Source organism: Silurus aristotelis (genome assembly GCF_946808225.1).
Source record: "Silurus aristotelis genome assembly, chromosome: 3".
NCBI lineage: Eukaryota > Metazoa > Chordata > Actinopteri > Siluriformes > Siluridae > Silurus > Silurus aristotelis.
Window position 1 is genome coordinate 11,833,776 of NC_139576.1, and position 22,782 is coordinate 11,856,557.

Consider the following 22,782-nt stretch of genomic DNA (forward strand, 5'->3'; position numbering starts at 1 on the left):
ACTCCTGTCTGACCTCGTCCATCAACCTGTCCATCACCACTGCAAACAGGAAAGGGTTCAGAGCCGATCCTTGATGCAGTCCAACCTAAACCTTGAACCAGTTTGCTGTTCCTACTGCAAACTACACTGCTGTCACACTGTCTTCATACATGTCCGAACCACCCTCACATACTTCTCTGACACACCTGATGTCCCCATACAATACCACAACTTCTTTCTCAGCACCCTGTCGTACGCATTCTCTAAATCCACATACACACAATGCAACTCCTTCTGACCTTCTCTAAGCAAATAATGAATCTGTGGTGCTCTTCCTCATGATAAAACCATACTGTTGCTCACAGATGGTCACCTCTACTCTCTTCCACTACTCTTTTCCATAACCTCATGGTGTGACTTATCAGTTTTATTCCCCTGTAGTTACTGCAGGTCTGCACATCCTTCTTATTCTTAAAAAACAGTACCAGCAGACTCCATCTCTATTACTCAGGCATCCTCTCACCTTCCAAAATTTTGTTAAACAATCTTGTTAAAAACCCCACTGCCATCTCTCCTAAATCGTTTCACGCTTCTACTGGTATGTCATCTGGTGCTACCGACTTTTCACTCTTCATCCTCTTAATCGCTGCTCTCAGTTCCTCCTTACTAATCCTATTCACTTACTGCTTTACCATCTCCACATCATCCAACCTTCTCTCTCTCTTATTTTCCTCATTCATCAGCTGCTCAAAATACTCCCTACATCTTCTCAACACACTCTCCTCACTAGTCAACACATTTCCATCTCCATCCTTTATTGCTCTTGCAGCACATCCTTCCCAGCTCAGTCCCTGTGTCTGGTCAATCGGTACCAATTTCTCATCATGCTTTATCGTTACTTTATCAGGCTTTACAAGTTTCTTTGTACTTTTGTATTTGATGCTATGGTATTGTATAATTAGCACAACTGCAAAAATGTCAAATCCTTTTGGTCATCATATGACATTGCTTATTGAGCTTGATTACCGTTAATTATGGAGCATTTCATTTTTATAGAGAACTGAGAAACAGGCCACACATTTCAGTCATTGTGGCCCACACAAGAGCTAATATTTAACATCTATTTTGCTCAAAATTTTACTCCCACTGTCATCGCACACTTTCTCAGGCATCATTCATGCCAAGCATGTGAGCCTACCAACACAACCGGTCACTTAGACATTAATTGGCACCCACTCACTGCTCAGAGGAAGAGCGTGGGCCTCGCTGTCCACCATATCCACACGCCTGGGCCACAGGGGCTGTAATTTATCTAGTATCCCCCAGGAGTTTGGCATGTCTAGGAGTTGTTCTTGCGGACTACGACAGCAGCACAACACCCCTGAACCGGGTGACTCATCCGACCAGCTGAGAACAGTATTTATAGGACATACATCCTCATCAGACAAATTGCAGATCAGTGATTCATCTTGGTTGCTAATGGGAATCCTCTTGGAAAAGCTGCCGTGCTAGTTTAAGTGAGAGGAAATTAAATGAAGACATTGCTAGAGTGGGTTCTCAGCGCTGGTTTAAAAAATCCAAACTTGATGTTTGACCAGAACAAACACTTGATTGTATAACAACAGATTGTATAATCAAATTTTATATGGGGATTTCTTTTGAAGTGCAGTGTGGGTGTAGTGGTTTTCTGAATGGTTTGCTGTCACATTCAGAGACTGGACACCACTTTTGTTCTGAACCGAATCAAGCACACACATTGTACCACTCACACTCTACTGATTTAGAGCACACTTGTGTTCACACCTGTTTCCTATTCTTTTTTTTTAGGTCATTTTTAAAAACAAAAGTCAATCTTAGATGAACCTCTACCTGCATGCAAATTGCAATTTTTCCTGTCTAAATTCCATCGTACAAACATCTGCACCAAAAACTGTGAGCAGAAAATCCAAGTACAAATCTGGTCAGCAAACCTAATGATCTATTTTCATGTTCTTTCCAAAGCAGAAATGATCAGTATACATAGACAGTATGGACACATTTTTTTAAACGCCTGACTAGAAAATTCATACATTCATATATGCTTTAAGAAGATCCTATTTAACATTTATCCAAATTTATTATAACCTCCATTCTTCTGGAAAGATGCTCTACTACATTTGCAAAGTTGGAGGATTTCAGCTCATCCATCCACAAGGGCATTATTAATGTTTAATTCCGATGTAAGGTGAGGTGACCTGGGGTGCAGTCAGTGCTCCAATTCATCCCAAAGGTGTTTAGATGGGTTGAGGTCAGAGCTCTACAGCAGGCCACTCAAGATTTTACACTACAACCCATATAAACCATATCTTCTCGGAGCTCACTCTGGGGGCATTGATATGCTTGAACATGTATGGTTAAAGTGAAGGGGAAATTGAATGCTACTGCATCCCAAGACTATATATACAAACAAATTAAGGAAGAAGCACATATGGCTGAAAAAGCCAAGTGTCCCAATGCTTTAGTCTATATAGTGTATAATATTAATTATAGGGATAGGGTTTTATGAATTGAATCTAGAAGAATTGCACTGAAAGCTGTTGACGCCAAGTCAAATTCCTTGTGTGTATAAGCATACTTGGTAATAAAACTAGTTCTGATTTTGAAATTATTATAATATCAGAGTGTTTCAGATGCTATGAAATACAGACACAGTGATAATGTTCTTGAATAGATTTTACTATTTTGTATATCATTGATATCAATGTACTGCCCATTTATATACAGTGAGGAAAATAAGTATTTGAACACCCTGCTATTTTGCAAGTTCTCCAACTTAGAAATCATGGAGGGGTCTGAAATTGTCATCGTAGGTGCATGTCCACTGTGAGAGACATAATCTAAAAAAAAAAAAAATCCAGAAATCACAATATATGATTTTTAAACTATTTATTAGTATGATACAGCTGCAAATAAGTATTTGAACACCTGTCTATCAGCTAGAATTCTGACCCTCAAAGACCTGTTAGTCTGCCTTTAAAATGTCCACCTCCACTACATTTATTATCCTAAATTAGATGCACCTGTTTGAGGTCGTTAGCTGCATAAAGACACCTGTCCACCCCATACAATCAGTAAGAATCCAACTACTAACATGGCCAAGACCAAAGAGCTGTCCAAAGACACTAGAGACAAAATTGTACACCTCCACAAGGCTGGAAAGGGCTAAGGGGGAAATTGCCAAGCAGCTTGGTGAAAAAAGGTCCACTGTTGGAGCAATCATTAGAAAATGGAAGAAGCTAAACATGACTGTCAATCTCCCTCGGACTGGGGCTCTATGCAAGATCTCACCTTGTGGGGTCTCAATGATCCTATGGAAGGTGAGAAATCAGCCCAGAACTACACGGGAGGAGCTGGTCAATGACCTGAAAAGAGCTGGGACCACCGTTTCCAAGGTTACTGTTGGTAATACACTAAGACGTCATGGTTTGAAATCATGCATGGCACGGAAGGTTCCCCTGCTTAAACCAGCACATGTCCAGGTACGTCTTAAGTTTGCCAATGACCATTTGGATGATCCAGAGGAGTCATGGGAGAAAGTCATGTGGTCAGATAAGACCAAAATATAACTTTTGGGTCATAATTCCACTAAACGTAATTGGAGGAAGAAGAATGATGAGTACCATCCCAAGAACACCATCCCTACTGTAAAGCATGGGGGTGGTAGCATCATTCTTTGGGGGTGTTTTTCTGCAAATGAAACAGGGCGACTGCACTGTATTAAGGAGAGGATGACCAGGGCCATGTATTGCGAGATTTTGGGGAACAACTTTCTTCCCTCAGTTAGAGCATTGAAGATGGGTCGAGGCTGGGTCTTCCAACATGACAATGACCCGAAGCACACAGCCAGGATAACCAAGGAGTGGCTCTGTAAGAAGCATATCAAGGTTCTGGCATGGCCTAGCCAGTCTCCAGACCTAAACCCAATAGAGAATCTTTGGAGGGAGCTCAAACTCCGTGTTTCTCAGCGACAGGCCAGAAACCTGGAGGAGTTTGTGGAGGAGTGGGCCAAAATCCCTCCTGCAGTGTGTGCAAACCTGGTGAAAAACTACAGGAAACGTTTGACCTCTGTAATTGCAAACAAAGGCTACTGTACCAAATATTAACATTGACTTTCTCAGGTGTTCAAATACTTTTTTTATTTAATTTAATTTTTTTTTATAATTTTTTTAATTTATATATATATACAGTTTTATTAAGAAAGAAAGAAAGAAAGAAAGAAAGAAAGAAAGAAAGAAAGAAAGAAAGAAAGAAAGAAAGAAATGGTGCTATAATATTTTTATCCTCTGATTAATGTTGGTTTAACTACGGTTATAAAACAAGGTGAATTTCAGCCAGGCAATTATTCTGCTCTTGTTCTACTCGCATTTGGTGTTGCGAAGCGTAAAATGATTGCACATAAGGGCTGTGCTATGCTGTGAGTGTGAGGGAGACACCTGTCTGGGGTAATAACTCAGCTGAGCTCAACCAGACATGTGCAGTGCTCAAGCCAAACCACACACTGCTAATGAGGGGAGTCAGAGATTCTCATGTCTACTCTGAGATCACATTAAATTTCACATTTACATGCAACATGAAATTAATAACTTTTCTGAGGTCCAACAATATCACATGCCCATAGATGATTCATTCAAAATGTAAACCTGATAGAACCTGGATTGCAATTGTTTCAATGGATTTGACATGAATTCATTCCTCAATAAACAGAACATTGCATTCCTGTGGCCCTTTTGTTTGTTTTCACAAGTGCACTTTTTTATTTGTTTTTGGCTCTGTTGGATCATTGGGTTATTGCCCTAATGTGTTCACCTGTCTTGTGTTAATTCATTATTTAGTTAGACTATTTTATATACATTTTTCTTGTTGTTGTTGATAAATGTTTGCTAAAAATGTATTTATTTTTAGTGTTTCTTTATTTTTTGTTGCTCCTTTTATTGTTTTCTAGTATGGCTTCTGTTTGGCTTCAGTTTGCTCATCTTGGCTATGAAAGTTAATTCTAATTAATTAAAAAAAAACTTAATTAAGTGCATGCTGAGTTGACACACTTGCATCCTGCTCTAAATAAACACACTGCAACATATTTTAAAAAGTTGTATTACTAAGTGGCTGGTTTTGCCCAATACAACATCTGTAACTCAGCATGTACTCTCTGCTAGTCCTTTACTCCAGTTGAGATACTTTAAGCCCACCTTCCATCAAAACAGTCTGTGATTGCATGTTTTGGTTACCCAGTAATTCAATATGGCTAATGATTACTTGGTACATGTGTGAGCCAAGTAATGTAATCACTTGAAAATGATTTAATACATGGAATTGTGTATTAAAGCTTTGTTAATTGCAAATATATGTCACAGAAATACTTCAGGTTTAAGAGCCACTAGTGCACTTTTTTTTGTATCTTGAAATTCAGTGTACTGTTTCTCTCCTTTATATCACACTTTAGAGATTTTTATTTTTGACACAGTGAGAAACAAATGTCAAAATGAACAATGAGGAGCAGCAAAACCTTTTTTACCAATTATACAAAATGAATTATTAATTTAAAACATTCAAATAATATCAGATTAGAATGTGCTCACTTTGTAGGACTTTAGCTTTATTATAAAAAGCAGCAAATAGGTTAGAGGGCACACTTTACAGATCAAACCTGTGCTGTCATCAACCAATTTCAGTTTGAAAGTTTTCTCACACTTCGGATGCCTTCTGAAGCTGGTCTTAAAATTGCAGCCAGATGTTTAGTAATAAATACTTTTCACCTGTTTGAACAACTCACAGAGCATTCCTGAGTAAATACACTGAACACCAGGCTTTAGCCAAACAAAAACAGACACCAGCAACGGACTAAGACCGGACCAGAAAATACAAAAATAGAAAAAATTCATGATGTTTGCATTTCCAAAGATGTGACTCTAATATCTTTGAGCATGCAAAATAAAGAAATTAGCATGTTAGAAAATAAAAGTAATATTGATTTTACTGTTTACAGGTTTAATGAGATCTAATTTGTTGACTGGAGTTCATACAGCCCCCTAGGTGACATGATTGTGTGTGAAAGAACCATGTGTTACACATCGGAGAGAACTGCACATAAGTGAGTGAGAGAGGGAGAGGCTGAGCAGATGGAAAAGTCTTGCACAGAGGAATGCTTGGAGCCAGAAGCAGTCGAGTCACCATCAAACCCAGTAAACTAGTGCATGGAAGGGAAAAGGAAAAAAAAACTGCCACGTTGAACGTCTTCTCCACAAAGCAAGAACAGATCTGAACTGAAATCAGGTCATGTAAAGGGGGAAACAACCAGTTGGTGCACTTCCCAGCCTGTTTCCTTACTGCTGATTTATAGTTCATCTTTAGTGTCAGTATAAAACTTCCAAGCAAAAAATTAAATGCAGATTTTAGACTCTTTACACACTTTCTATATACAGGGGGCACAATCATAGTCCAAGATTACACATGTTGCATGTACAGTCTTGTACAGTTTACTCACTGATATCTGAAATAAACCTAAAGTAAAAAAAAAAGAAAACATAAAAGCCTGATCTTATGCTACTGTAAAATGCAGATTACTGTAAAATGCAAATATATGCTTCATACTGGAAATGTTTCTTACAGTAACTGATGTAGCAGATGGAGATTCCCTTAGTACTTTAAAAGAAGCAATAAAACGATAAACATACTGTTAAACAAAAATCACATATTAATGATATACTGTATGTGGTCTTTTAAGGTTGCCATTACAAGTATACATATACTTCTACTGTCATCATGACTTCACCTTATAGTATTTATGAAAGCTTTGAAATATATTAAATTTCTTTTGCAGGCACCAAAAACTGCAGAATGACACTGAAATTCCACAAGACAAATCCTAGGCATTAAAGCAGCCATCTGCTTTAGGGAAAGAAGAGAATGACGTCTGCAATGGTAGTCATTAGGCTTGACCTACACTGTAAAAGTCCTGATCCATATGTGGAGTCCATTTGCAGGCTGCACAACTGTGAATGAAACCTTATTATCAGCCAGACACCCAGCCCTCGCTTTCAGAACCAGGTGAAGTTAATGAGCTCTTCTCTGGCTCGCAACCTGTCTTCACATATAAATCACTCTCTCTGTCGCCACACATCTCTATTAATGTTCTTTTAGCACCGGGTCTGTTCCACAGAGAAAACTGTGGGTGGAACAAAATTTCTGGAGTGTTTTTTTTTCTTTCCAAATAGCTGCCAAGTGAGTTACTTTTTAAAAGGGGAATACAAAAACAGAAAAATTGAAGCATTAACTAATCAGGGTGGTCTGGCTTCAATATTATACTAGGGTGATGATGTTTGCCATGACACACTAACACAATGAGAGTAAAATGACAAAGAATAAGAATAACAAATTCTCAAATTAAATCTGCCATAAGAAGTTACATATAACAAAAAAATGATGCATTAGTGAAAAGAAGCAGGGTTTTGACAGGGAGGAATTTTACTCCTGGGTGGAAAAGGGTCCAAGATTTTGATATAACAGAGAAAAATTCAACTGACGAAAATTTAAAAAAAAAGGCGTTCTGCAAATGTCGTCAGCAGCTTTCTGTCAGTAAATGGCAGACATGTAGGTAGGATTACAGTCTTAAAGGGTAGTGCATTCATGCTCATGTGCCTAATGGACTGTAGGCTTACATGTACTGTATTTGAGGACAAATATTGAAATGGCACAAGGTCTCACTATTCACTGATAATGCTGAGTATAAGAACCAGAGGTAAAAGTGCCTTTTAGAAGCTCGGAATTTTTTTAATGCAATAGCTCTCACGCAAAAAAAAAAAAAAAAAAAAAAAAAAAAGAAAGAAAGAAATCAAACGTGGCACTCTTGAAAGGGTTTGTATTTGAGTGAAAGAAAACCCAGTGAAATTAAAATGAGGTCCATGTAGCTAATGACAAATAGAAGATCAAAAGCTTTCATCAACGCTGGACAAAAGCTTTTCATAAGTTTAGGCATTCTTTTACCTCATACTAGACCCTAATGTTTAACGATAGGGCAGTGCGAGCATAAAACGAAGCCGTATGGTAGACGTTTGTAATGGTCTGCAATAGTACTTACCACCACAGGTCTTCCCATCATGTGTTGCACAGACCCAGTCATGGCATTCACACCGTGGCCCATAATACATCTTCGGGTCACTGACTTGGCAAATACAGACCCCACACTCACACTTTCCTCTTCCACTGCAGATCAGGCCATCGCTCGTACGGCATCTTTTCAGAGAGGCATCGGCGGAAAGTTTACATTTGTCACCCACCTGCCTGAAACATACAAAAGCATTCCTTCATCTCTCTGACCTGTAGCATGTAAAACCCAAGTCTCATGTGTTCCCCTCCTATAGAAAGTGTGCTCAAGTGGGGTAAATACTCTATATTACATCAGATACCTTACATGTAATGAGTAGTTATTATTACAACAATAAATGTTGTCTTCCTGCAAAAGCAAGAGCTCTCTATAGGACTAGGGGGTCAGGGCCTGGATGGAGGAGACAGTAACATGGTTAAATCTATATTACCTTAAATGCTATCCAGCTTCAGGTTTTATAATAAAAAATAAAATTGTTTTTTATTTTAAATCTCAGCTCTGTTGATCTCTCAAACCTCAATGGTCAATGGTAATTGTGTACTGTTTCACTATAAGTAGGAACTTACTTAATGCATGGTTCATTTTTACAGGAGTTGAAATGTTATAAATGATCACACACACATTATACTATAGAGACAGTCTGATCTTTTGTCATTGAAGAACCTGTTATCCCTTCGTTACAAAAAGATCTACTAAACAACAGTACTAATATGGGCAGTATTCTGTATTGTAAGGTATATTGCTATCAAGGTGGTCACAATATATTAAAGGAAAAAGGATAATCATACCCTATGCCTCTATATGTTATATACTGACAAAAAGCTAAGTCATTTGCATCTTACACAGCAATGTTTTTATCATTTACATTTCTTGTAGGACACACTGAAAAAATTGTTTTTTAAACCGTTAGAGTTTCAATGTTGTTTTGTTGTAATGTTTTTGCTTTGCTGTAATGTTGTTTTTAATAAAGAATTGTCCCTAATGAAATGTCTGGAATAAACCTTCTGAATTATCATGGAACCAGTAAACCATACTCTGCATGATTGAATTGCGTGACATGGATTTCTTCCCTATCGTGTAGTAATTATAATATATTGTACTAGTAATTGTATTATACTACATATTGTGAATGTTTTTTTTTCTCACAGGAGGGATTTACTTTGTTTTTTTAAACTCTTTTGCCATTTTTATTTTAAACATTGAGTTCTTGCTGGTTTCTTGTATTACATTCATTGTGTTATATTCAATGTTACATTTAGCTAGAATGTATTTTTTTTTAGCATGACAGTGGTGAAGAATAACAATGTACTTGGGTATATCTTTTAGTTTGAATTTAGTTAGAGTTTAGTTTGGGGAAACTTATTTTATGATATTTAAATGTGTAAGATCTTCCATTTTACTTTACTATATTTCAGAATAACATACCATTCCTTGCTGCTTCAAAGGGAATGCATACTGTGTTAAATGAAAACCTGTTGCAATTTCACAAAACCACAGTTCTGGTGAGAGTTTCCACAGAGAGTTAGAGTCCTCTCACTACTGTAACTGTAGAAAACCCCTTAATGGAAAATAGAATGTGCAGAAGAATGGAACATTAAATTGCATACATTTTTCATAATTTTCATCAGATCTCATAAACCAGTTTTTTTCTTTGGATACTTTACATTCAAAGGTAAAAGCCATTGTAATTTTACTCCAGTAAAAATGTAAAAGGAGTTTACTTTATTTACAATTCATATTGCTTTGAGCCAGGACAGAAAGTTATCCTTGTATTATACTATTGCAAATATTTTTGCACAAGATTGTTCCACAGTAAAAACTGCATGATAAATCAAGCTTTTTTAAATGTATTTATTTTTTCATTAAATCAAATTAATCAAGAAATACTCACCACTTGGCCTTATATCATATGCTCCTTTAAGCCAAAGGTTTTTACTGTGTTATTTAATTGAAAACACATTGCTGCCTATCATTATGCCATTAAATTACAGGTTTTTATTTTATGTCAGTTGGCCATTTTACATTATCAAGAAAAGAAATCTGAAGCCAGAGCACAGTGCCAATTTATACCAGTGACAATATTTGTTTTGGGCCGATTTCTATTATTGTAGTGACATCTACAATAAATTAAACAAAAAAAATTTAATACTGTGTATGAATTTAATAATCTATACACATTTAACTTATTCCAATATTCTCACTGTATCTAAAGCATTGGCTGACTGTGTGTCCATTGCAGGAACTATGACTTTAATACTGATGCGCACCTGTTGTAAATAAACGGATGGAAATAATTCACTGCATTCCATTCTGCTTGCTTTCATCCAGCATGTCTTTGGTATGCTTATCTGACTTCCTTAAGGCTGTGCAACAAAGCTCACCTTCATACAGTGCTAGAAAATAGTTCATTAGCTTGTCTGATACCAACTCTGATTGTGCCGCAATGTAAACATGCAAGAAAAAGAAAGTTTAAAAAAAGAAAAGCAAAGAAAAAACAATATACACTCTTTGTAGCACCGGATAAACTTTTGCCAGACCACTAAGGAAGTACGTATAACAATATGATTCAAGTAAAAATCCTTTTATTGCTACGTTTAACTATACCATAGAGACAAACTGTTATCGTTGTGGAGCAAACAAATGCAGTCAAAATTTTTTTTACAAAAGTACATTTGTTTTAAATTGAATATAATAGCATCAGCTTTAAAGAATTAAGAATAAAAGTACAGAAGAATGTATATACAGTACTTATTGCATAAAGAAGGACTTACAGTATGCTATAAAGTTTCATTCTTTCCATGTAGCCAAAAGCCAGCAGAACGGAGATGAAAGGTTTAGCTGATAAGAGTAAAACAAAGTTGCTTAACTCACCCCAGTGACTGCAGCAAACTTTCTTCAATGACCAAGAGTAAAATCAGAAGTAAAGAACCGAAGATGGAGTTCACCAGAGCCTCTGCATTCATGTTTAGGTCCACACAAGAAATCAAAAGTAAAATGCCTTCAGGAATTTCCACATTTCCTGAAAAGAGAGAAAGAGAGAGAGAGAGCGGGCTGGTCAAAACCGGCTCCAACTCTTCTGAGGCCAATAGCACTCTCCATGCAAGTGCCTTTGATTATATTTGACTCTTGCTGCAGAAAACAGGAGGTGGACTCCAACAGAATGTACAGCTATGTGTCACAAATATTTAAAGAAATGTACACACAACTGCTACTGTTTAACTGTTTGTGAATAGTATATTTTTTCTTGCCTGCTTTCACAATTACTGCACGATGAGACAGTAGTAACAGCCAGCTATTTTTAAAAGCAATTTTATTAAAGATTTTATTACAAAAGTCTGCAGAAGTGCTCTGAAAATAGGGTTTGAAAGGACAGTTAATAAAAGCAAGCACCACATAGAAAATATGTTTTTCCAGGAAATTCATCCAGGGGTTCCATTGTAAAACAACAAAACACACACAGTAATGGTACAATTAAAGTGAAATGTCACCTCTAATTCACAAAAAACTTAATAATAACAACACTTCTGTAATAAAAAACTCAGAACTGTAGAATATGATAATAAAGTTCTTAGAACTCTGTACCAAGAAACTTACCGTATTTTTCGGACTATAAGCCGCTACTTTTTTCCCACGTTTTGAACCCCGCGGCTTAAACAATGAAGCAGCTAATTTATGGATGTTCCCGGTTTCACAAACTTCAAGCCAAAAAACTGAGCCCCATAACATTAGACCAATGGAATTTCCGGACGGAAACGAAAAAACGCACCTCACCTGTGTTCTGATCTGCACGTCATCGGGAGAAAAACTTCCATCGGGTGATTTTTAATCGCACGACGATGCCAAAAGATAAACTCCCGAGAGAAATAGTTGTGAAAGGAAGGATTAAGACAGTGAACAATTATTTCTTGGTCGGCTACTATTTAGATACAAGCCGTTGTGACGCGTTGAGTAAGGGTGAAGGGATAGTATGTATAGTATGAGAAGGGAGTATATATAGAGAGAGTATATACAGTGGTGCCTTATTTTATCTTATTTTTTTTTGCATGTTTGTCACACTTTAATGTTTCAGATCCCTAAACTAATTTAAATATTAGTAAAATATATTAGTAAAATAATATAAAAAGTGAGCACAACATGCAGTTTTGAAATTAGGCATTTTATTATTGAGGGAAAACAAATACCAAAATTACATGGTCCTGTGTGAAAAAGTGTTTTTCCGCTGTTAAAACTGTGGTTTATCACACCTAAGTTTAATTTCTTTAACCACACCCATGCCTGATTACTGCCACACCTGTTCACAATCAAGAAATCTCTTACATAGGACCTGCCTGACAAAGTGAAGTTGACCAAAACATCATGCCAAGATCCAAAGAAATTCAGAAACAAATGAGAAAGAAACCACAGTGAGAGCCATTATTCACAAATGGCAAAAACATGGAACAGTGAAGAACTTTCCCAGGAGTGGCCGGCCGACCAAAATTACCCCAAGAGCACAGCGACGACTCATCCAAGAGGTCACAAAAACCCCACAACAACATCCAAAGAACTGCAGGCCTCACTTGCCTCAGTTAAGGTCAGTGTTCATGCACCATAAGAAAGAGACTTGGCAAAAATGGTCTGTATGGCAGAGTTCCAAAACTAAAACCGCTGATAAGCAAAAAGAACATAAAGGCTGGTCTGAGTTTTGCCAGAAAACATCTTGATGATCACCAAGACTTTTGGGAAAATACTCTGTGGACTAATGAGACAAAAGTTGAACTTTTTTGGAAGGTGTGTGTCCCATTACGTCTGGCGTAAAAGTAAAACTGCATTTCATTAAAAGAACATCATACCAACAGTAAAATATGGTGGTGGTAGTGTGATGGTCTGGGGCTGTTTTGCTGCTTCAGGACCTGCAAGATTTGCTGTGATAAATGGAACATTCTGCTGTTTACCAAAAAATCCTGAAGGAGAATGTCCAGCCATCTGTTCCTGACCTCAAGCTGAGGCAAACTTGGGTTCTGCAGCAGGACAATGATCCAAAACACACCAACAAGTCCACCTCTGAATGGCTAAAGAAAAACAAAATAAAGACTTTGGAGTGGCCTAGTCAAAGTCCTGACCTGAATCCTATTGAGAGGCGGTTCATGCTTGAAAACCCTCCAATGTGGCTGAATTACAACAATTCTGCATAGATGAGTGAACCAAAATTCCTCCACAGCACTGTAACAGACTCATTGCAAATTATCGAAAACGCTTTATTGCAGTTGTTGCTGCTAAGGGCGGCCCACCCAGTAATTAGGTTTAGGGGGCAAACACTTTTTTACACAGGGCCATGTAGTTTTGGATTATGTTTTCCCTCAATAATAAACACCTTCATTCAAAAACTGCATGTTGTGTTCACTTGTGTTATCTTTTACTAATATTTTAATTAGTTTGATGATCTGAAACATTAAATTGTGACAAAAAAGAAATTAGTTGCCGCCACTGCCAATCATATATATATATATTAGATATGCAAGCAATAAACATATATGGAATTATGTAGTGAACAAAAAGAGTTTAACAACCCAGAATATTTTGGATTCTTTAAAGTAGCTTTGCAAACTTTTACCTTTCTCTCAGTGAGCCTCATGAGGTAGTCACCTGGAATGGTTTTACAAGAATCTTGAAGAGTTTCCAGAGGTGTTAAGTGCTTGTAGGCTGCTTTTCATACACTCTCCACTTCAACTCTTCCAAAACCATCTCAATTAAATTTAGATTGGGTGATTGTGGATGCCAGGTCAGCACGTTTGTTCACTAGCTCTATGTCTTTCTTTCCTGGGAGGGTCTTCACGAGAGCTTGTTTTATCATAGCGTTTTTATGGTTTTGGTCACTGCATTTGGGGATACAATTAAATTTTATGAGATTTTTCGGTTTGACTAACCTTGATTTTTTCAATAATGATGGACTTCCTTTTCTTTTTACATAACTGAGTGTTTCTTGTTATAATGTAGATTTATACAGTAGTTGTAGTGCCACTAATAGGGCTATTGACTTTGTAATCACCCTTCCTATGCACAAGACAACTGATGGTCACAAGCACATTGAGAAGGCAAAAAATGTCACAAATGAACACTTGGCAAAGCACAGCTGTGGATTAAAAACTGTTCCAGCTGACTACCTTGTGAATCTGATGAGAAAAAGCAAAGGTGTCGTTAAACCTACATGTAGCTACTTTGGGAAATCTACAATATAAAACATGGGTTCTGCATTGTTTAGCAGTTTGTTTTGTTTAATACATTTTTGTTTTTAAATTCCACTAACGCACTTATTTTTTTAGCCTGTGAACTAAATTTATTGTTTTGTTTTTTATATCCCATATTTTTAAGAATACAGTAACCTAAAAGATCCTCCATGACCCAAATCAGGCAGTTACAAACGATGCTTACCAAATAAAAATTAAAATATTCCATGAACTTTTTGTTGCATAAAACAGTATTCTGGTCCTGATACATACCTACTCTCTCAAACTGATGTCCTGTGAACCCTTCCTGCCCAGAATATTGTGCTTACTGTTTATATATGCATTTGTATCAGTTATAATCTATAATGTATTTATATCTGCTTAGGTCCCTGGATGATATAGTGTTTATTATGGTCATATTAGGAATATTAGGAATGTTGTGTCTACTGTAGATGTCATGTCAAAAGAAGTCAGAAGGCATGTTTATTTGACTAAATGAAAGCCTCATGGACAGAATACCACATAGTAAGAGAATTCAGCTCCGGTTCAGTTTGCCACCCCGCTAATGATTTTATGGCAAATAAAAGTACTGATTGCTTCGACATCCATTATGCTAAATAAATTACCAAGAGCTAATGGGCTGTCTTTGTCTGGCAGCTATATGTTTTCCATTAATTAATTAATCTTTATAAACTTCGTCTTGATCAGAGTCACAGAAGATCCAGGGCTTCATCCGGGAAAAGGATGAAAGAATACACCATATGATGTACTAATGATCACAAAAATATGCACCTAATGGTAGTTTAGAGTTTTTGATATACCTCCTGGCATGTTTTGGGTGGTGGGTGGAAACTGGAGAGCTGAATTCTCCAATGTAAAATTATACTAGTAGAGCTCTGAGGGAAAGATATTTTATCTAAGTCTTAGGTTTATGTTTTTCTGTTTCTCTTCCTCTCTATTTCTCTCACTCTTTTGTGCCTGTGAGTAAGATAGAGTGCACAAATTTGTTTTAAAATGGTAAAATACAGCCAACCATACCTCATCAGTCTGCAGAGAATCACAGCATGTGAACACAATGCATTTAATCATGTTTTACTGCTGGGAACTGAGAGGCCGAAACAGAAGTCGGGGATCATTTTGAAACACATCACCATTTATTATGATTCATGTTTGTTAGCATTCCTCTTCACATAAAGCAAAAGTGTTAGATACCGAGGTCATAACTATGCTTATGTTTCTGAGCAGGTAAAGAATCTCCATATTCCCAAACAGAAGATATGGGTTATGCTTTAGTTATTTATAGACTGACTTGTGTTTCAAGTTATTGAAGTTTGGATTGAACCAATTTATTTCAAGTGACCAGACAAAGATACAATAAGATAAGATATACCTTTATTCGTTCCACAGTGGGGAAATTTCTTTGTTACAGCAGCAAGGGAAAAAAAAAAAAATAAATGCAAATATATTAAAAAAGAATATATGCATACTATAATATACAATATATACACAGTACAATGTATAAATACAAATAAGGAAAAAAAGTACGTACTGCAGGTAGTATTGCACATATTGCAGGTAATATTGCACACAGGTAGTATTATTACACAGTTAAACAGTAATAACAGTGTGTGTTATGGTGACTGGTTTACTGGGAGCAGCTTTAATGGTAAAGTCTAATAGCAGCAGGGAGAGAAGACACTCCTTCACACACTTAGGATGTAACAGTCTGTCACTGAAGGAGCTGCTCAACAATGAAACGGTTTCATACAGAGGGTGAGAGACGCTCTCCAGCAATGATGATAGTTTTGCTACCATCCTCCTTTCTCCCAGCTCCTGTACAGTGTCCAGGGGAATCCCCAGGACTGAGCTGGCCTTTCTGATCAGCTTGTCCAGTCTCTTCCTGTCTGCAGTAGAGATGCTGCTGCCCCAGCAGACCACACTATAGAATATGGATGAGGCCACCACAGAGTCAAAAAAGGTCTTCAGTAGCTCTTCCTGCACTCCAAAAGACCTTATTCTTCTCAGCAGAAAGAGTCTGCTCTGCTGACTAATAACTAAACATTTCTGGGGCAAAAATCCTGAAATATTAAGCGTTTATGGGTCTTAAAAATAAATCATTTATTAATTAATTAAATTAAACATGAGATAAAATAACTTATGGAAATAACATGTTCCTTCAATTTCTTTCAGTGTTTAAGGTGGATAAATCTGTGGGTAAATCTGCAGACAGCTTTTTACAGTGTTCCAGTCAGTTTTTATGGCTTTAAACAGTTAATAGGTTGCTTGATTTGAAATCAAATATCAACTTGATTCATAATTGGAGTTTAACCAGGTCAAAACATAAGTTTCATGGACTTGTTTTAGAAACAACTGTTTAGTTTTGGGAAACAAAGCCCTTCTGCAACAGTCCTCTGTATTCCACACAGCATAGTTCATATGTGCTGGAGAGCCATTAAATTACTTTTTAAAATTTTTATTTTTATTATTCACTCACACATTTTAATCATTATCATGATCCCAATTCTCGAATTTTGGCTTTTTCTTAAGGAAATGGTGGCAAAGGTTATAGGAGTGCATTTTCCTTCCGCTCATTTTCTGGTTTGTTGTTAAGACCATTAGTAGCTTCATACTTTAACATTGTTTTTGCCCAGAAGTGAATAACCCTTATATAAATAAATAACAACAAGGGTGAGCTTCTGGCTTCCCTTCAAGATCTCTGCTGGGATTCTTTAAACACCATAACTGAGGACTACTGCCTTTTATAATGGCTATTGAAAAATATTTTAGCTGTGAGTATTGATTTTTTTATTTCATTATTATTTAAGCATGAAAGTAACATTTTGATATTTTAAGACGTGTTCCTACAGCAGCGGTCCCCAACCTTTTTTTGCAGCACGGACCACTTTCCCGCAGGACAATATTTTCACAGACCAATTTACCGTATACAATACATGATTTAACATTTTACTTAACATTAACAATCCATGATATTAATTACATTTATAATTACAAAAAAAAAAAAAGTAACCCACCCCCACACACACACACACACATATATACACACAATCAACATAATGCATGATTAGTGTGATCTTCATTTGTCAATGCATAGAAAAAAAACCTGCAACTGGAAAAAAAAGGGCAGAAAATTGGTAAAGGCGGATGTGGCTCTTTATTTATTTTTTGTTTCAATAAAACAACCTGCAGGCCGCAAAAGCCCATAAACTAGAACAAGTATTACTCATCTAAAAGAAGTAAAAAAAAAAAAAAAAAAAAAAAAAAAAAAAAAAAAAAGGTGATAATAAAGAGCTTTTCAGCATTGGGTACATTTTATAAGTCCCCCCAGGGGCCAGCAGAAGTGCAGCGTGGGCTCGCGCCAGCGTTCCGCGCGTGCAACGCCGCTGCTCCTGCAGGACCTGTAGGTAGAGCTGCCGGTCGCACTCACGCACGCACGCGCGCATACGCACACACGCACGCGCATACGCATACGCATACGGACGCGCGGAGACACAACATCACCGCGGCGGCTCGCGAGCATGGAAGTGGCGTCCCGTTAGCCAACACCGGCGGAGGCGTCCGTAAGTGTTTTCCCTTCCCGTGCACCGGTCCCGCGCGCGCGTCTTCCTGTGACTGCTGTAGCGCGGATTCAAGGGCGTGATGGCGGAGACGCTGTCATTAGGCTATTTGTGTGTCACGATACCAGGAAGTAGGCAGCGGCCGCGCAGAGACTAGGCCTCCGCTCGTATACGCGCTTTAACAGCTCAACTAGTCGTGATAGGTCGCGGTCTTCGTGGATTTCTAACTTGCACATGGTGCATGTCGAATTTAAAATGTACACGCGCGGTTTTATATATATATATATATATATATATATATATATATATATAGATATTTATATAAAACGAGGGCTTGAAAAGATGAATCGGTGGCAGCATCCTGCTCCTAGGTTGCTATAGCAACCGGGCGGAAGCAGATGCTCCTTGCAGATGGAGGACCTTCGTCGTCCATACCTTTCACCACTGCTAGTCCTTTTAAGTGCAATGCATTTGGTGCCTCTAAAGGTCTGATCTAGGTGGTGTTATTTCTTAGATTTACATGTTATAGTGCTTTTTTCTACTTCTTTTACTTTTACCACTACTATTAAACAACTTCATGTTTATCCCAAACCATTCTTCTCTTACTAACTTGTTGTCCTGCTGTATATTTGTATAGTACACAACACTCTTATGGCTCTTTAAGAACCCCATTCTGTAGTATAACTATCACAAGACTATACTTATTCTAATTCTAATACTGTATGGCTTTGGTTATAACATAGTTTAAGGCGCATCAAGGATGAATCGAACACACTCGCTCTTCCAGCTGTACCAGAGATTTCAATTTCGGATGAATATTGGTGTTACCGGTCCAAACGGTCTCTCTGCAAGGTTCAGCATCTTATGCAAAGCTTATTGTACAATGCAAGTTATGTCTGATCTCAATGTGCAGGGTGCCACTTTTGATGAAACATTTACTGTAAAAAAAAAAAAAAAAACATAAACTTAAAATTTCCTTTTGACTTGTTATAACTTCTCGCGTAAAGTTTAAAGGGAAGTGCTAAGTGTGTTGACAGCCGTATGCTGTTTTAGGTTTGATATTCACCTGACTTTTTTACAGGCTTGATGGATCAGGAAATATTTTATTCATCTATTTATTCATCTTTAATGAGTACTTTAACTTGGTCAGGGTCACATGGATGTGAAGTTTAAACCTGAGATCTCTGAGTGCGTAACAGAAACAAATCCTGAATGGGATGTGTAATTTTTAATTACAATAATTTTTAAAACTACAGAATTTATAGTACCACTAGGATGCTTTTGGATGAGCTAAGTATAGGAAAACATGAATTCCACACAGACAGTATAATAACCAGGAGTTCAGGATTACAACTTAAGCCTTGGAGCTGTACAACTACCTGCTGCACCACAGTGTCATCCAATATCCCAAATCCAAATGCACAGATTATACAGATTCAGTGTTTCAGGTCTTTTCTCAGGTCTTTTATAGTTTTAGGTCTTTCATATTTATACACAGTGATGCGTATCAATGCTGATTATCTGATCTTTACATTTCCACGTGATATTTTTTCTGTTGTGATCGAAGGCGTCATTGTTACAGGGATACATTATTATAAATACGTTATTTACTGTATCGGATACACTTACAGTATTACTGTATAATTAATAAATTGGAAATCAAGCCTACACACTAACCACTATGTGCACAAAAGTTTCTCAGACACCTGACCATAAGATGTATATGTGCTTTTCCATTGTCCCATTCCACATTTAGTCCCCATTTGCTGTTATGATAATCTCCACTCTTCTAAGATGTTCCACTAGATATTGAAGTGTGGCTATGGAGATTTGTGCTCATTCAGCCATATGGATTTTAGGAAAAACAGGCAATGTTGTAGTGTGAGGAGGCCTGTGGTGCATCTAGTGTTTCAGTTCATCCCAAAGGTGTTATAGGGTTGAGGTCAGAACTCTATAGCAGGCCACTCAAGAGCTTTCAGTCCAATACATTTGGGTCTCCTAGTTCAAGTGAAGGTGAGAGTTAGGGGAAGAATCACATATGGTTTAAACAGTCCCTATACCTTTATAGTGTAGCTTTCCTTCTTTTTTAGCGTACAACTTTAAAATACTAACCTTGTTACCCTTCTCTCACTGTATCATAAAGTTTTTCAAGTGATAGTATTTTTAGTCTGAGACCGAATGAATCAATATCAGTGTGTGTTTATTGACAGAAATTTCAAAGAGTTATGCTCTGGATAAGTGTGTCTGTCACATGCATTAAACTTATTTGGAGTCTAATTCCAGTGTGATAACTTCGGCTTAAAAGTGTTTGGTGCAACACCATGCATTTAATGTACATTTGTCATAGCTCCATCATTGTTGAAGAAATGCAAAGGAAACTAAACATACTGCAGAATCTTTAATATTAAAAATTTGAAAATGAAGAATGTAAATGTAAATGAACATGTAAATTGCTTGCAAAAGTATTCAGACCTCTGACCAATTATTTCTTATATTAAGACTTAAAGCTCTTATTGAATCAAGAGGTGGCTTGATCAAATATTTCTGTGGGGTTTTAAACCATACATTATGTATTTAAGCAAAATCTATTTTTTTTATTTTTTATTTTTTTTTACAAAATTGTTTACCCAAAAACACCCAATGTCATCTATTTGATTTTGAGTTCGAATATTGAAAAATAAAATTATATTGAAAATATTAATAAAATTTCAGTGTATCATCTGTAATTCAGTAATATAAATTAATCAGTTAAGGGGGGTCTGAACTCTTTTTGCAAAGCACCCTACTTTCTTAGTTTAAGACTTAATTCAACTTTGCTTAATTCAAAGCAAAAATATCAACAACCCCCCCACCCCATAAATCTGAAATTGGCAATTCAAACTTACTGTATTAAAGACCATTAACATTTATCATCGTTTCCGGTTTTATTAAAATCCAATCGATCGTGGCTGGTTTATGCATGATTTGCTTTACATACTTAAAGCAGTTTTGGAGACTTGTGGGCCCCCACATCCATCATTAGAATGCCCGGTGATTGGCTGTGTTTAAAAGGTCCTTTCTCAAAATGTGAGCCTAATTGTGGTCCTTCACATCTTCGATTTCAGTTGTCCTAACTCGGAGGGTTAATATGCTAAGTGTAGCAAGTACAGCCTATTTGCAAATGGCTTTTGAATATATAGAGCCTTTATTTATTTTTATTTATTTATTTTTTAATTAGTTGATAGAAAGGTACATTTCAATACCCTTCTTGTTAGTTTGTGTCTTTTTGTTTGTTTACTGGTTTTGATAGGAAAGTTTACATAAGTATTAAGTTGTTTTCTTTAATTACGTTAGATTAGTTCTAAACAAAATATGCACTGGATTGCCATTTGTCATTTACACCTTGCGCATTGTATAGTGTTTAGTGTTATGAATAGGGTGTGTCTAACATGATTTAAATGTGAATAGTGAATAATGATAATTATATTCATATATTATAATATTATAAATGAGATCATTGTAAGCCACTCTGGATAAGGGCATCTGCCAAATGCCATAAATGTATTAAGGCAGGGATACGATGGAGGTTAGATGTACTGTTGATGTAAACTTTACATGTGTTTGTGTTTAAAAAAAAGTTGAAAATCAGTTCCTATGTCTTTTGCAGCCTGGGTTAATTGGAAAATAGAGATGGACAGGGCAGTTTCTAAGTCCCTGCTGCTGAAAAGCATCTTCACAACATAATGCTACCACCACCATGATCCACTGTGAGGATGCTGTTCTTAAGGTGTTGAGCAGTTTTGCATAAAAAAAAAACCCCAGCACTTTAATTGTGTGTTAGTGTCAAAATTATGGACTTATAAGAGCATTTTCCACAAGAGCCCCCAACATGCCTCTTTGTACATTCACACCCCTTTTCTTTGCTGTAGCTTTGTGGGGTACCTTGGCTGTAGTTTTCCTCCGACACAGCTTCTTCCATATGAGTGTTGGACGTTGTCGACTCAATTGGTGTCATCCTTGGACTCTTGGTTGCATAATAATGTCCTCTGAAATCATTCACACAGCTTTGGTGAACGGCTAGGAAGCAGCATATATGTTTAAAACCATGATATATGGCTATATGACTATTTTGATTTGTCTTTGCTTTGGCTTTTTGTTTTTTACATGCTGTTTAGCAAACATTGGGAGTTTTTAAGAACTTATGTAGTTCATGTAAAACTTGACTTGAACAATGGTAGAATTTATATGTGACTTCTAAAGGCAATAGGATGAATACTTAAGCAAATTTTTGTATTCTCATCGATAATACAACTGTAACTCTTATCATGTTATTATTGTGGGTTATTTTGTGCATAATGATAAAATATATGTGCTTGACATTTGCATATAAAAATTTATTAAATGAGGATTTTATCATTTATAACACACTATTTGCCAATTAAAAGGGTTAGCACAGTGCCGTTTCTTACATTTTGAACAATCAGCTTTATATAAATAATGCATTTTTATATCTTAAAGTGGTAAAGCAATGTGGTACTTTAATGTGCAAATGCTTGGTATAATTGTAGTTTGTTTAATTTAATAATGTAGTTAATTTATATTTGTGCTCCCCCCCCCCATAATCTTTTATCCTAGAGCTAAACAAAAGAAGTCATTCATCTCTTCGTATTTATTGCTAAACTTTCATACTGGTTTCCACTTCCCTCTGTGTCCTGGGGATGAACGCACCAATGAGGAGCCTGACCGTGAGTCTCATGATTGAACAATTCCATCTGTCCCAGAACACGCCACTCAATGTTGTATTGTATATATGCTCCTGTCTGTTGTGGTGGACATTATTTGTCGATATAATCATACTGTACACGTTACACCATATATGCCATGTATGACTAACTGTTGTGTG

At 36.8% G+C, this 22,782-nt stretch overlaps 2 protein-coding genes across 7 annotated transcripts in view; one reads left to right on the forward strand and one right to left on the reverse strand.

The window, feature by feature from the left end:
- The window catches only part of itgbl1 (integrin, beta-like 1), a 72,925-nt gene extending 61,710 nt beyond the window's left edge, over positions 1 to 11,215 (reverse strand). The window contains exons 1-2 of the mRNA XM_083537064.1: positions 10,991 to 11,215; positions 8,093 to 8,295 (exon numbers count right to left, since the gene is read on the reverse strand). Coding sequence (XP_083393190.1) covers positions 8,093 to 8,295; positions 10,991 to 11,082 — 295 coding nt within the window. The 5' untranslated portion in view covers positions 11,083 to 11,215. The remainder of the gene's footprint in view (positions 1 to 8,092; positions 8,296 to 10,990) is intronic.
- A 6,432-nt stretch (positions 11,216 to 17,647) lies between these two features.
- Positions 17,648 to 22,782, forward strand: part of nalcn (sodium leak channel, non-selective) — a 96,488-nt gene continuing 91,353 nt past the window's right edge. For 5 of the 6 annotated variants that reach the window (XM_083536880.1, XM_083536882.1, XM_083536885.1 and 2 more), the window contains exons 1-2: positions 17,648 to 17,903; positions 22,515 to 22,624. Coding sequence is in view for 2 of the 6 variants with exons in the window: in XM_083536883.1 (XP_083393009.1) it covers positions 22,598 to 22,624 (27 nt within the window). In the remaining 4 variants the exon portion in view is untranslated. Of the gene's footprint in view, positions 17,904 to 21,573; positions 21,667 to 22,514; positions 22,625 to 22,782 lie in introns of those variants that run through there. The other variant, XM_083536881.1, reaches the window with a different exon arrangement.